The sequence below is a fragment of the Pavona decussata genome, unplaced genomic scaffold, assembly GCF_977016875.1.
Source record: "Pavona decussata unplaced genomic scaffold, jaPavDecu1.1 SCAFFOLD_317, whole genome shotgun sequence".
Taxonomy (NCBI): domain Eukaryota; kingdom Metazoa; phylum Cnidaria; class Anthozoa; order Scleractinia; family Agariciidae; genus Pavona; species Pavona decussata.
The window spans coordinates 369,231-382,512 of record NW_028145708.1 but is presented as its reverse complement, the minus strand read 5'-3'; the positions used below and the strand labels follow the sequence as shown (position 1 = coordinate 382,512).

At 37.4% G+C, this 13,282-nt stretch overlaps 1 protein-coding gene across 1 annotated transcript in view; it reads left to right on the top strand.

The window, feature by feature from the left end:
- Positions 1 to 13,282, top strand: part of LOC146454054 (uncharacterized) — a 95,186-nt gene that overhangs the window by 72,739 nt on the left and 9,165 nt on the right. The window contains exons 9-13 of the mRNA XM_085095911.1: positions 8,287 to 8,338; positions 8,637 to 9,178; positions 9,932 to 10,234; positions 10,607 to 10,805; positions 12,093 to 12,298. Coding sequence (XP_084952037.1) covers positions 8,287 to 8,338; positions 8,637 to 9,178; positions 9,932 to 10,234; positions 10,607 to 10,805; positions 12,093 to 12,298 — 1,302 coding nt within the window. The remainder of the gene's footprint in view (positions 1 to 8,286; positions 8,339 to 8,636; positions 9,179 to 9,931; positions 10,235 to 10,606; positions 10,806 to 12,092; positions 12,299 to 13,282) is intronic.

The following is a 13,282-nucleotide window of genomic DNA, read 5'->3' as shown; positions in this document are numbered from 1 at the left end:
CCGGCAAAACAGCCCTTTGAATCCGACCGTCCGACTATCTGTGATTTTTAACTTGCGTAATGGGTTAAATAAGCGAGCTGTAAATACCCAATTCCAATCGCCGGTGGTAACCGTCGCTAATTTAAAAAAAGCCGGCAAAACAGCCCTTTGAATCCGACCGTCCGACTATCTGTGATTTTTAACTTGCGTAATGGGTTAAATAAGCGAGCTGTAAATACCCAATTCCAAATGGAAAATTTGTGCGAGTACGGCTCCAGTGTTCCGGTACACTTGGCCTAATAACTGGCCGAGAAGCAGTTGTTTGTGGCTTTACAAGGTCAGTTTGGCTTTGCCGAAACCATGTAAAACGGCTTCTAAAACAAAATAAAACAAGATACTGCTTTAAAGGTGAAACAAATTGTAGTAACAGCTCGTACTTAACGCCCTGTCCGAGAAGGTTGACCAATCTTTTGAGTGAGTTGCCTCACTGCAGCCTGGGTACATTTCTGTGCAAAAATCACCTCGACTTTCTGGACCAGGACCCTCGGGTTACCAACCATGAACCGTACAAGTCTCCCGAGAAGTGAAAGGTACACACCAATTGGAGGGAAATGTAAAGGGAGAGGAAACTACTCTCACTGGAAGCAAAAATCCAAAGCCAAGAAGAGCAGTTAAAACAAAAAGCGAAAAAAAGGAAAAAACTGTGGTGGAGGCCAAGCGGGTTGCTGCCCAGCTTCGACTTATGGCTGGTCAGCTAGACCGCTTGGCCGACAAAATTTTAGACCATGTAAATACATCATCATAAAAAAATCACACTTTGTAAACACCAAATTTTAGACAATGTGACTACATCATCATAAGAAATCACACTTTGAAAACAATAAATTTTAATCAGCAAGCATTCATTAGACAGAGAAATTTGTAATAAATCATGTAACAGAACTGCCATCACGTTATTGTTCTCAGTCTTTAATCACTTTCTTCAATTTGTCATATGCTTCTTCCTTGCCATATCCTGGGGGATTTGCCAGTCAATTTCCTATTGAGTAATCTTTTAAATCTCTAAAATAAAATAAAAGAAAATAGTTAAATCAACCAGTAATTATTTAAAACATTTAGTCCCAAAAAACTTGATTTAAACCCTAACAGTTTAACATAAAATCCCTATTAATATAACATTAACATAATTGCTCACTTCCCCTCCCTGCTCTTATTTGATTAAGAAATATGTATATACATTGATATAAATCGATTTATTTTTCCTTTGTATTTGATGATTAAGGTGAGATAGAATTGGTGTTTGGTAAGTTTATGGGTTTTTTGAACCTTCTTTAAATAGAACTATTATGAAATTTACAGACAAGATAAACATTGGAAACTTTAGCAATTTTGCAGAGCAAGAAAGAGAGCTAGTTAAAAACAAGAAGGCACTGCATTATTGCACAGCAAATCAGAATATTGTGAATACACAGACAGGAAGGCAAAATTGTTTTTTCATAGTGCCATTGGGGCTTCTAGATTATTACAAGGTTGTCAGCGGGCCAAATAATCTGCATCATTGACAAGCAAGAAGCGGACATAAGTACCAGAGCAGGCTGCATTATTGACCAACGTATGCCAAATATGGTTATAGAGAAAAACCTTGGGTAAGAGGGCAATGGATTTTCAAAAGAATGTAAACTTTTTGACAATGCTTGTAACATATAGATACTATTTAGTTTTATTTGTTCTTTCTGCAAGCTCTAGATATGGACATCACCCCCCTAAAGCCCTCTCCAAACCCCTCTTTAAATATTAAAATCTTCTGTCACTGAACCGATGTGTGGTTTTTGAACTGGTTGTGTGGTTATTGAACTATTGAATTGAACATAAATTAAAGAAAATATTCTAATATTTATCTCTACTGTCACTGAACTGATGTGTGGTTTTTAACTATTTGTGTGGTTATTGAACTTGATAGGAAAAAAAAAAAAAGGCAGATTTATTTCAGTACAGCAACAGAAATTCCAAACCTGCGACCTCCATCAGATCTGAAGCAGCAACAGTAAATGTTCACAATGGCCACGTGTGTCCCACATGTGGAAGGGTCTGCAGGACCAAAAGGGGCCTGACCCAATATCATGCCACACAGATAGGTGGTGTTTGCCTGTTGGTAATGAGATCAGTAACAATAAAGATCAATCTTCCTTAGCCATTAAGGCATGAGCATAAACAGAAATATAAGAACAACAAACATTACAATGTAACTGTCAATCAGTTTAGCCGTGCTGTTGTCCCAATTTGTTCAGTGTAGCACATTGATATCCGACAACACAACAGAATTTAAAATATTGTTTTAAAGTTAAAATTAATATGAACTGGTACTGCCAAAGTAGCTAATTTTTAATATAAATTTGCAATTTATTTTATTGTAACATTTAGAGGTGTATAACTGCAACTTTAACTTAGTGACACTCACATAAAGTGATTGATTTACTGTTAAATAGACATTTAATTCTCAAGTGGACCAACTTACAAAATGTAGCTTCTGAACATCATTAATTTGATGGAACTTTTGTCGATTCCAACTACTCAGCTTAAGGTTTCTTTTACTAAATTCAGTCTACATATCTTTTGGATTTACAAAGGAAAAGAACGTAGTTTTCCCACGATACTTTAAATTTAACTTAACTATAAATGTAACTGAACTGTAAAAAAGTCTGTCTTCAGGTCAGAGAAATTTTCCTTAAGATTTATACATTTAAAAACTCTTTGAAAATCATGCCATTAGTTAATTTCAATATCAGAAACAACAACAAAAAAAGCGTATCAGATTCTTTTGCGCGCCATTGCAAAATGTATTTTTTAAAAGAACATATGAACAACACAAGCTAGAAAATATATTCAAACGAAAAATGAAATGACTCACTGATACCCAGGATAAACATAGGTTGGCTGCGCTTTTCAGACATTCACAACATGCACTAAATATCAAAATGAAGCTTCCAGTGTCGATTTCGTCGCTTATTTAATTAACTGAAGCTTATGTTAAGATGGTGAACGAAAACCAAACGGCTCTCTTCCCAGAAGCAAGTCAAGATATAACAGGTTATTTAATGCCTGAAACTTGTTAAAGTTGTAAAGAAAACTTGGTTTACCTTTCAATTCTACTGTGTCAAGTCAGCTGTACACCTATAGCTGCAGCAGAAAAAATAAATCATGCAGAGTCTGAATGAACACGACAGCAGCTCCAACCGACAAAAGAAAAATGACGCTCGCAGAAAGTGATAAAACCAGGATAAGACTTGCAACATACTTACCTTTGCTTAATCCGCATTCACTACGAAAAGTAGAAGTTTCCAGATGGGGAAAAATCCACAGTAATCCTCGCAGTTAGAGGTAGTAGTTTGCGATGTCCACACCTTTTCGAACTCATGTGCACCCGCACATGGTCAGCGGAAAGTGTTAGAGCATGCTCTAAGTTAACGGATGTTTAAGCCAATCAGCGGTTTTTCCGCCGTGCCTCGCGGAGCTAGTTGAGTATGTGTTACTCCCTCGTAACAATGAGATTACCAAACCTCGTGCGCAGAATACGTTTCTAGATGGACTTACAGAGTTAGGAATCGATAAAGGTTTAATCAAGAACAAAATGTTGTTAAGTGATTTAATAGAAAAGGAAAAAGGCTACCGCAATGTAGAAAATACTTCCGATAATGAGAATAATAACGAGAAGAGTTCATCGGATATGGAAAATCAGGACGAGGACGAGGAAGTGGGTTCTGAGAATGGCGTTGAAGCTGAAGGCATCCAAGAGAGCGCAACGACAATGAAAACGACAGTCAGGAAACAGCAAGTATTAACCCTGAAACGTCCACCGCCTTTCATTCTAAAAGTCCCTGTGAACATTGCGAGAACTCTAAGGTGTATCGGACATTGATCATGAAATATCCTAAATGCTTTTGACACGATTACTACAAGATTTGTCCTATATGCGATCACCAGATTCCCGAGGGGAGAAATTACATGGAAGAGGGCTTTCTTCGGTGTCACGATTGTAGAGCAGTTAGACACAAAAACGTGAAGAGGTTGGAATCAGATTTCTATTCCCCTTCTAAAGAGGAGGACGGAGATGAAGATTAATTAATTTCCATCCGTTTGAAACCGCTGTGTATCTTACTCTTTTTTGTCATTGTTTTTTAATAAAGTTTTTTAAACGGTATCTCCTGTCTGGATCTATTGCTAGCAATTGTAAGTCGCGTGTTTCAATTGATCCTTGTTAAGTTATATAAAATTGTTTATATACTAATGCGTCAAGATACTCCCATAGGGTTTTTCCAGCAGAACTGAACTAATATCTATGCAACTTTGGGCTTGCAAACTCGCATAATTAACTGACTAACGGTTCGTGAAACGCTGAGACGTTAATAGTTTTTCATTCCACGAGATAGATAGGAGAAAACGGTCTTGTAATTGTCGAACAAATTTTGAAATATAAAGTTGTCAGTGCCACTTTGTTTATATATGTGTGGGTGTGTGATTTGTTTTTTAACCTAGGCACTTATAAGTATAGAGGAAGTCAAAAAAATTAGTAGGCAGGAAGGCATTTTTGCCGCGTATCCTTATTAGTATGGAGGAAGTCAAAAATTAGTATGCGGGAAGGAAGGGAAGTCCATGGGAAGTCCAAGGGAAGTCACTAACGAGGCTTAATTTCCAACATATATCACTACTAGTAATAATTCTGGTCTCTAAATAAACGTTAACAAATAGGGAATAAAGGAAAATAGTGTTTGGTGTTTGGTGGAATTTTTCAGAGCTTTTAAAATTGTTTGTGTTTACAAACACATGAGAGCCGTGCGGTGCGCATGAGAAAAAGACAGCTACGAACCAAATGTTCAAGAATTAATTTCTACACGAATATCGATGGTATCGAGAATTTAATAAACGATTAGAATATCTGTGTAAAGCTGAAATACGTAACATAAAGAAAAATTATAGATTTTTTCTTGGAAGAAAACATTTCCGTTTAAAAATGATCTGTTTAAACGGCCGTCGGAATAACGTAAACATGGTATTTTGGCGAGAACAAGTTACTCCCGAGGAAAAATGTTTTGAAATTCGAAACTGTGTAAATTCTGCTCCTAATTAGTAATAATTCTAGTCTCTAAATAAACGTTAAGAAAAGGAGAACTTTTTCTTTGGTGTTTGGTAGAATTATTTGAGAGTTTTGAAACTTGTATGTGTTTACAAACACCTGAGAGCTGTGAAGCGAGTGAAAAAACACGGCCACAAACCAAATTTTTCAAAAATTAACCTCTCCTCGAATGTTGGTGGTATCGAAAGCCATTAAAGTGTCTATGTAAAGCTATTTCACAGTTCTAAAAGTTACCATAACTAATCCCGAACGGGTGATATAGGCAAATGCGAGGCTTCTTTAAACTTACTTTCCCGGCCGGCCTGCTCTGACTTGCTTCTCGTCGCTCTCTTTCGTAATGAACTTTGCTTAATCGTCTCCGCCTTTCTGTTTTCTTTTTCTCTCTCTTTTTCTTCTTTCCACGTTTTTCAACATGTCCAACGAATACATAAAAATTAACTTTGTATTTTGTGTTCTTTAGCATTTCTGTTGTAAACGCATCTCGCCATGCAAATTTCCGCCAAACAAAGACGGGGGCATTAGCTTTGCTTACGGACGGTCGGACGGACGGAAGTGACGTCACAACCAAACCAAAATTTTCGTATTCATGGGTTTACCAAATTTTTTTAGCTATGGGGCTCCGTGCGTGCATGCCTTTCGCGCGTGTGGCGCTACTCTATGAAGGAGTCAAAATAGAAAGAAACCGTTAATGTCATTAGCAAAGGCAAACATTCAAATCTCATATACGAGTTTGCTTTTATTTTGTTTTTACTTGATAAGGCGCTAAACAGGAGACTTTCAGATGATTTGCATGAGTAGATCTCCTGCTAATTTTTAAGGTGGGGGTACACCTGAAAGCCGTTTTCACGCCGCATAAAATCGGTCAAATGGAAATATCTTGTTCGCATTTCAAGCAATACAAAAAACAAAAACCCTCCATTCATTACACAAACCAATGTTTTGGGGGTGTTTTGTGAATTTTTGGGTGATTCTTGGGTATATTTGGGAGGAGATAATTTTTCTTGAAGTATTGGTAAAATTAAGAGAAATAAGAAATGTTGAAGATTTAGTGAAGTTTTAAAATTAGAATTTTTAGTTAATAATTAATAGACGGATACTGTTCCAAAAATCATTTTCTTTCTTCTAACCATTCTTAAAACCTCTTCAAATTTCACTCAAATTCAGGTAGAGCCCCTCCTTAAAGGGGGACAAGAACATAACTTTCTTAACATTTAAATCGAATTTACAGTGCCAGATACATCCATCTGAAGTAGATACAAGTTAAAACGCGCCTTTTAGCATGTTAATATATCAATAAAAAAAAAAAAATGAAACATAATTTGAGCAAAATGCTCCCCCATCTCTGCTCCCCCCTACCCCCCTCATTGGGGTAGAGTTACTGGGCGCAGAGTCTCTGCAGAGTCCTACCCTCACCGGTCCACCCGCCGAGGGAGATCCAAAAACCTGATGATGCTGAAAACGTTATATAGGACGCGACAGCGTCTTTCCCTTCCATGTGGGACACGTTTTCTTAGACGCGCACGAGGCACAGCCTCGTTTTGGTGCGAAGGTTGTTTTCGTCCTATAACGTCATAAAATTACTTTTTCGTTCACGACTCTGACAGAAGTCTTGAACTCGAGGATGTCTTGACATCTTTTAGGTTGATGTCGATTACATCAAGGATTTTCTTGAAAATGTTCGTCTTAAGGTGGGGGTACACCTGAAAGCCGTTTTCACGCCGCATAAAATCGGTCAAATGGAAATATCTTGTTCGCATTTCAAGCAATACAAAATCCCGCTATTCATTAGACAAACCAATGTTTTGGGGGTGTTTTGTGAATTTTTGGGTGATTTTTGGGTATATTTGGGAGGAGATAATTTTTCTTGAAGGATTGGTAAAATTAAGAGAAAGAAGAAATGTTGAAGATTTAGTGAAGTTTCAAAATTAGAATTTTTAGTTAATAATCAATAGACGGATATTGTTCCAAAAATCATTTTCTTTCTTCTAACCATTCTTAAAACCTCTTCAAATTTCACTCAAATTCAGGTAGAGCCCCGCCTTAAATGAAAAAATATGAATGCCCCTTTAAAATGTTTGTACTAAGATATCTACAACCTGCGACCCACCAGTCACTCTTTCATGTAGTTTTACAAAACCCTCGAAAAATTCGCAGGGTCCTGGTCACGTGAAAGATGACGCTACTATCGTAACAATGTTATGACAGGTATTTCTAATAAACATCTACATACATGTAAATATATGTTGCAATGCACCTCGCACTCAGGGAGATATGTCTCTCGACCTAGCCTCACAGATTTTCGGTTTTTGTGTCTTTTCTGCAAAGCTCCCTTTTAAGACGCAAGAATGTTAATAGCCACTTCAATATTCTTCACATCAACCTCTTTCTGACTACATTAAATGTTTTCAAAATGATGGATGTCCGTTTTCATACTGATTATAAACGCGTGTGTTTGGTCACGAGAATGACGACGTCATCACACTAAATTTGATGAGTGATATTTTATGGCAAGTGTTTCCAGGTTATGTGGCATTCCCCTTGGTTTCAAATTAACAAAGTTATTGAGCATTTGCGATATTTCTGGTGAAAAGAATTCTGGGGAGGTTCTTATTTTAATTATATATTGCTTTAATAATTGTTAGTATAAATCTACTAGCGTGCTATTTCGAATGCTGTCCTCTGATTGGCTACGGTACCCGCTATCTATTCTGTGATAGATAGTGAGTAGCGGTTGTCAACAAAATTCAGCCGCTTTTTCACGTTTTCGAAGTGTCTGTGAGGAGGATTAATTCGCAGCGTGTCGAAATGAACGAAATCATTGTGAAACTACTAAAGATAACGAGACATACTTTCAGGAACACAACTTACAATAAAGGAATAAGATTTCGCTTCACCATGCAATATCAATAATTTCGATGGCATCGAAAATGGCTGAGGCTGACTAGGGTCCTTTAAGTTTTGAACGACTAGTAAACAATGACATTATTTGCTCGCGATTCCTATGCGTGATAGCTGATTCGGGCTGCGCCTTCATCAGCCATCACACGATAGAAATCTCGAGCTCATAATCGAATTGTTAATTATTGTGTTATTATCATCATCATCATTATTTTTTTCTGTGTAATGAATATTCTTTCGTACGCACCTAACCACGCACCCACATGGTTTCCTTTTAGGGAAGAGCATAATCAGCCATTGGATATTAGATGGTTCCGATCCAGACGTAAAGTAAGTAATTAAAGAAGTAATCAGACCATCTTTCTGTGGACGCTGGATTAAGCAGCTGAGAAGTTCAGATGAGAACGTATGATATGCTCAGTACAATATTTTTCTTGTTCTTCTGTAATTTTACAATGTTGCTTAAGGTCTGATGGCAAAATTTAAATTTGCGGAAAATGTAACAGGCCGGGGGTAAAGTTCTTGTGAGTGGCTGTAGATAAGTTCCACCTCCTTTTTTCAATATAACTCGTTGGGAGGTCTCATAACGCCCTTCTAAATTTAACAAGTTTGATTTTTTTTTCAATAGATATTTTGGTACTGTGAACTTCACTGAGGGCTGGTGTCCTGGCAGCAAGGCCGCCTATTTTAGTCATAACAGCTCCTACGCTACTGTACCTAACGTAAACATCACGAATTGTGATTTTACGATTGCGTTTTGGATGAAATCCACCAGTGTTGATGGTCCTATAATAGCATTCCGGACAAATAGTGGAAAAATATTTTACATAGCAATGAAGGAATCCATTGTCTTTCTGTCTGTTTACAACACTCTTGTAAAAGGAAGCTTCAATATCAGTAATTGGAACCATATAGTGGTAACTTGTGAGCAGTTCAAGATCAAAGTCTTCGTCAATGGCATTGGAAGAGTATTACAGGAGAGATGGAATGAATACTTCTTTGTTTCGTCAGACCATGGACAGCCGAACTGTATTATCGGAAATAATCCGCATTTTTTCAAGACCGGATTAATAGGGGAATTAAAAACACAGTCGTTTATTGGTTCAGTTATGGATCTCTATGTTGTTGGAAGGGCTTTGTCTGTGGGTGAAATAGCAGATATATTTAAAGGTAACAATCAATTACTTATTACTTTTTTCGATACCCACCATAGAAATCTCTGTTTTGAAAGCACTTTGTTTCAACATGAAAACCTCATCAAGGCCCATAAAACTATCAAGACTCATTAATCAACTGCAGTCCGTTTCCTGGTAATTTTGAGGAGATTTCCGCTTTTTCGCTTAAATGACTATGTCACCGGAATTTTGCTGGTGTTTTGTCAAATTATGCTAACATAGTGAACATTTTTTTTTATTCACTGATGTAGTGATGTGACATCTGGCTTATCAAAGTGTAACTAAAAATAGCAGAAATTACTTAAATATATACCAAAAATCAACCATGACGAGCAAATGACGAAAAGTCGACGACAGGAATTTTATTGAATGCGTTTCATTTGCTAGAAGGACGGGTGGAATTAACGCCTCAAAATTAATCGGCGATGTAAGGTTGAATGCGCTGGATTTGTTTGGAATCTTCTCTCAAAAAAAAAAAAAAAAAAAAAAAAAAAACAGTTGCAATGACCAGAAGAAAGAGATCTTGAGGAGTATGCAATTTGAAACTCGTTTCTGTTCTTTGATTTAAGGTCGTGATCTATGGTAAAATAAAGAAAACATATTTGGCCAAAATTGGTTATCATGGGGAGATTGATGGAAGGGGTCCAGGGGTCAGCACCAGGAAAGCAACTCGCTCCCATGACACTGATCAATAATTAGTAAAAATAACGCTTTGTGTGTATTGATTTTTTTTTTAACATTTGTTTAGGCGAGCCTATACCTCCTGTTATCAATAACAAAGAAACGGAAATAAATGGCTGCGATGTTAATCTGACATGGAGTCCTCTACGACGCCAAGCATGCCCCATAACGAAGTACAGAATATACCACAGAGAGAAGGAATCACAAGAAAATGAAGCTGAGTGGAGTCAAATACCTATTTCCCAAGTTACAAGAACCTTCCGTGTCATACCACTAATTTGTAACAAGAAGTATGAGATTGCAGTCTCTGCGTTCAATGGAAAAACCGAGAGTAAAAAGTCAACCTCTTGGCTTGTAAAAGTCAACACAGGTGTGATATTATTTTGAAGTTATAATTATAACTGTGAAAATCACTCACATCAAGATCATCCATTCAAATATTACAAGTGAACAAGCTAAGGTTTGACCTTGTTTTTATTCAGTATCTCCAATTACTACTTGCAACTTTGAATTATCAGTTTAAACTTCAGCCAAGTTAGAAGTGTTCTAATTAAGACAATATAAAGTTTTTCTGCACATGTTGGTGCTAGATTTTGGAGGTAAATGAACAAAAGAAAAAAGAAAGAAAGAAAGAAAATAGCTTCCCTTTACAGTCATGTTCAAGATAATTTACCCATCTGTCTAATGTGGTCCAGTCTGCTGCTCGGTTTTAATCGTTCTTTTTTTGCCGTTTATCTTTCAGCGAAGAGGGCTACTACCACCAACAAAAATGACCCTACGACAGGTACAATTGGTACTCCAACAGATAAAAGCGTTACTGCAAAGTTAGCTGGAACTATAGCTGGAATTTCTGTAGCTCTTGTGGCTGCGATAATTATGGGAATCATTTACTTAAGAAGAGGGCAAGCGAACGAAATACGCAGACATACCAAGCACGAAAGGTAGGCTAGAAAGCTGTCACATTATTTAACATATAAAGCTTAATTCAAGCTGGGAGTAATGAAAGAAATAAAATTCGCATTGAATTCCAGGTTAAATAAGCCAGTACTAGACATTCTTAAAAAAAATATATTTTAAATATTTTTTCCTTCGAATCTTACAGCCTATGAGGCCGAATAATAATAATTATTTTAGCAGCACGTTGATAGCGAAAAGAAAGCAGTGGCAGATTTTGGCTTGAGTTAAATCTTAGTTTTGATAAAAAGATTGAGAATAAATCCCTTATTGAGGGGTTTTAGTGTGCTTCGTCGACAAATCCGTCTTGTTTGATCGCGCTACAGTGGCGGATCCGGGGGGAGGTTCCGGCGGATCCGGCCCCTCCCCCCATTAGACCCCTAGGTGTTTTTTTACTACTTGTTTGACACTTAAATTTTTGCATCGACAAGATAACATATCACTATTCAATAGGTTGGTTTTTTTAAATCATTTTGCCATTAAACTAAATTTCAGGTATATTCAAAAATGTATTTTTTTGGGGGAGGGGGGGGGGGTACCCTCTAGTGGTCTGCTCTGCGCTGCTCGCAAAGCTCTATTCCCTGATCGGCGTTCACAAATACTCTGTCGTCCTCTCCAAACCAACAACGTAAAATTACCACATTAAAGGTTTTGTGGAGAACGTGAACGCACGGGGGTGAATTTTTCATTTTCTTTCTTAACTTGTATGCCACTCCTACCAATTTGTTTCCTGGATAGTTCGCCATTTTTATAAAAGTTGAGCAAGTTGAACTAATCACGAAGTAGCAGAACGAAACAAAGATAGACGTTTTCGTTGCCGTTGCCGTCGTCGTTGCTTAAGCTTCCTACCGACGACATCTACACAACCTTTGATACCAAGCACAAAACCAGGATGTTGCAAGGCTGCATCCTTTACGAGTAGAATTCATGTACAATAAAATCTGCATTTCCACAGCGACAAACCGATGAGTGGTGCCGGATCACTTCCCGTTAGGATCCGTCTAACGTCAGTGTTTTGTATTTAGAATTTCTGTACACAGTAAAGGGTTTGGGGGACTTAGAGGTGTGGGGGATAAGTAATTTGCCTCAATAAAGTTTCAAAAGTGTCTCTGAATCAAAGTTTGGACCCCCCCCCCCCCCCCCCCCCTATTAAATATTCCTGGATTCGCCCCTTTTCTATACAAGAATCCAATCCATAGAACTTCAATCAGATAGCCAAAGGAAAAAAATTCTAAGATTAGACACAAATTTATATATATTTCGATTCATTTAAGAATGAAGTCCAACAACGTTCCTTTGCTGCTACGAGAAGTCCTGCCTAAGCGAGTAACCATCATGGAGGAACTGGGTCGAGGTGCTTATGGTAAGGTTCACAAAGGAGTCATGAGGGAATTACCAAAGAAAGAAGTATTTTCCAAGCCGAGAGAGGAACGAGTGGACATCGGTGAAGGACGAGTGGTTGCCATTAAAGTTCTACTTGGTGAGAAATTCCTTTATGTGCTACGCTACTGGGATTTTTACGTCATGGGACGGTCCAAAACTGTGTTAATATCAAAGCTAGAAACAAAAAAGAAATATCAAAAATGATGTTCTCAAACAGAGAAAAAAATATATTCATTTTTTAACAGTTGGTTCAAGGCGCACTTGAACAAATTGAGAAGGTTAGCCCATTTTTCAAATTGTAATCCATCTCCGTCCAATCCGTCTTTAGCCGGAGTTTCAGAAAATTGGCAGACTAATTTTGAAATAAAACCGAAGATTTCTCTTCGATTTTCTTAGATTCTTGTGTCTTTAAAGTCCTTAAAGTAAATAAGGAGAAAGTAAAGAAATACACGTAAAGCAAATTAGGTCCCTGATTAATACTTTAAAATACGCGTTTTCTGCTTTATACAAATGTATAAGAATGATGGACAAAGATGATCCACTGATCCGGCTTCCCAAATTATTGTTAATAGCAAATAAATGTTGTGCGGTTTGAAATAAGAACCCAACAGTACAATAAATCAGAGAATTACCTCTGTAATGTCTCAGGTAGAGTACAAAGTAAAACTAGATGAATCCTACTGAGCGTCAGCCCTAGTAAGAAAATAGAAGACGGCTCGAGGTAAAGAAATATAATCTTTGACCACGACCAAAATCGAACCCAGGACCTCCGGATTTGATCTTCCGTTGCTTTCATCGATCGTTTATTTTATCAACCGGTACACATGACAAATATACTCAAATATACTACGCGACTTCGTATAGTGAAACGATTGATTGGTGGGGTGGAGGTTGTATGTAATCAAACGCCTCCAAAGCTTGGAATTTTTTGTGAAATTTATTTGGAAACAACTTAGCGTGAAATTCGTCGCTACCATGGCAACGATATCTTAAAGTATAATTTTGCTGTTCCACGTATTTGTTTTATTTTAAGGTTGTGATAGCATAGTTGTTGGTCTTGATGTCTTTTTGATCGATTTTG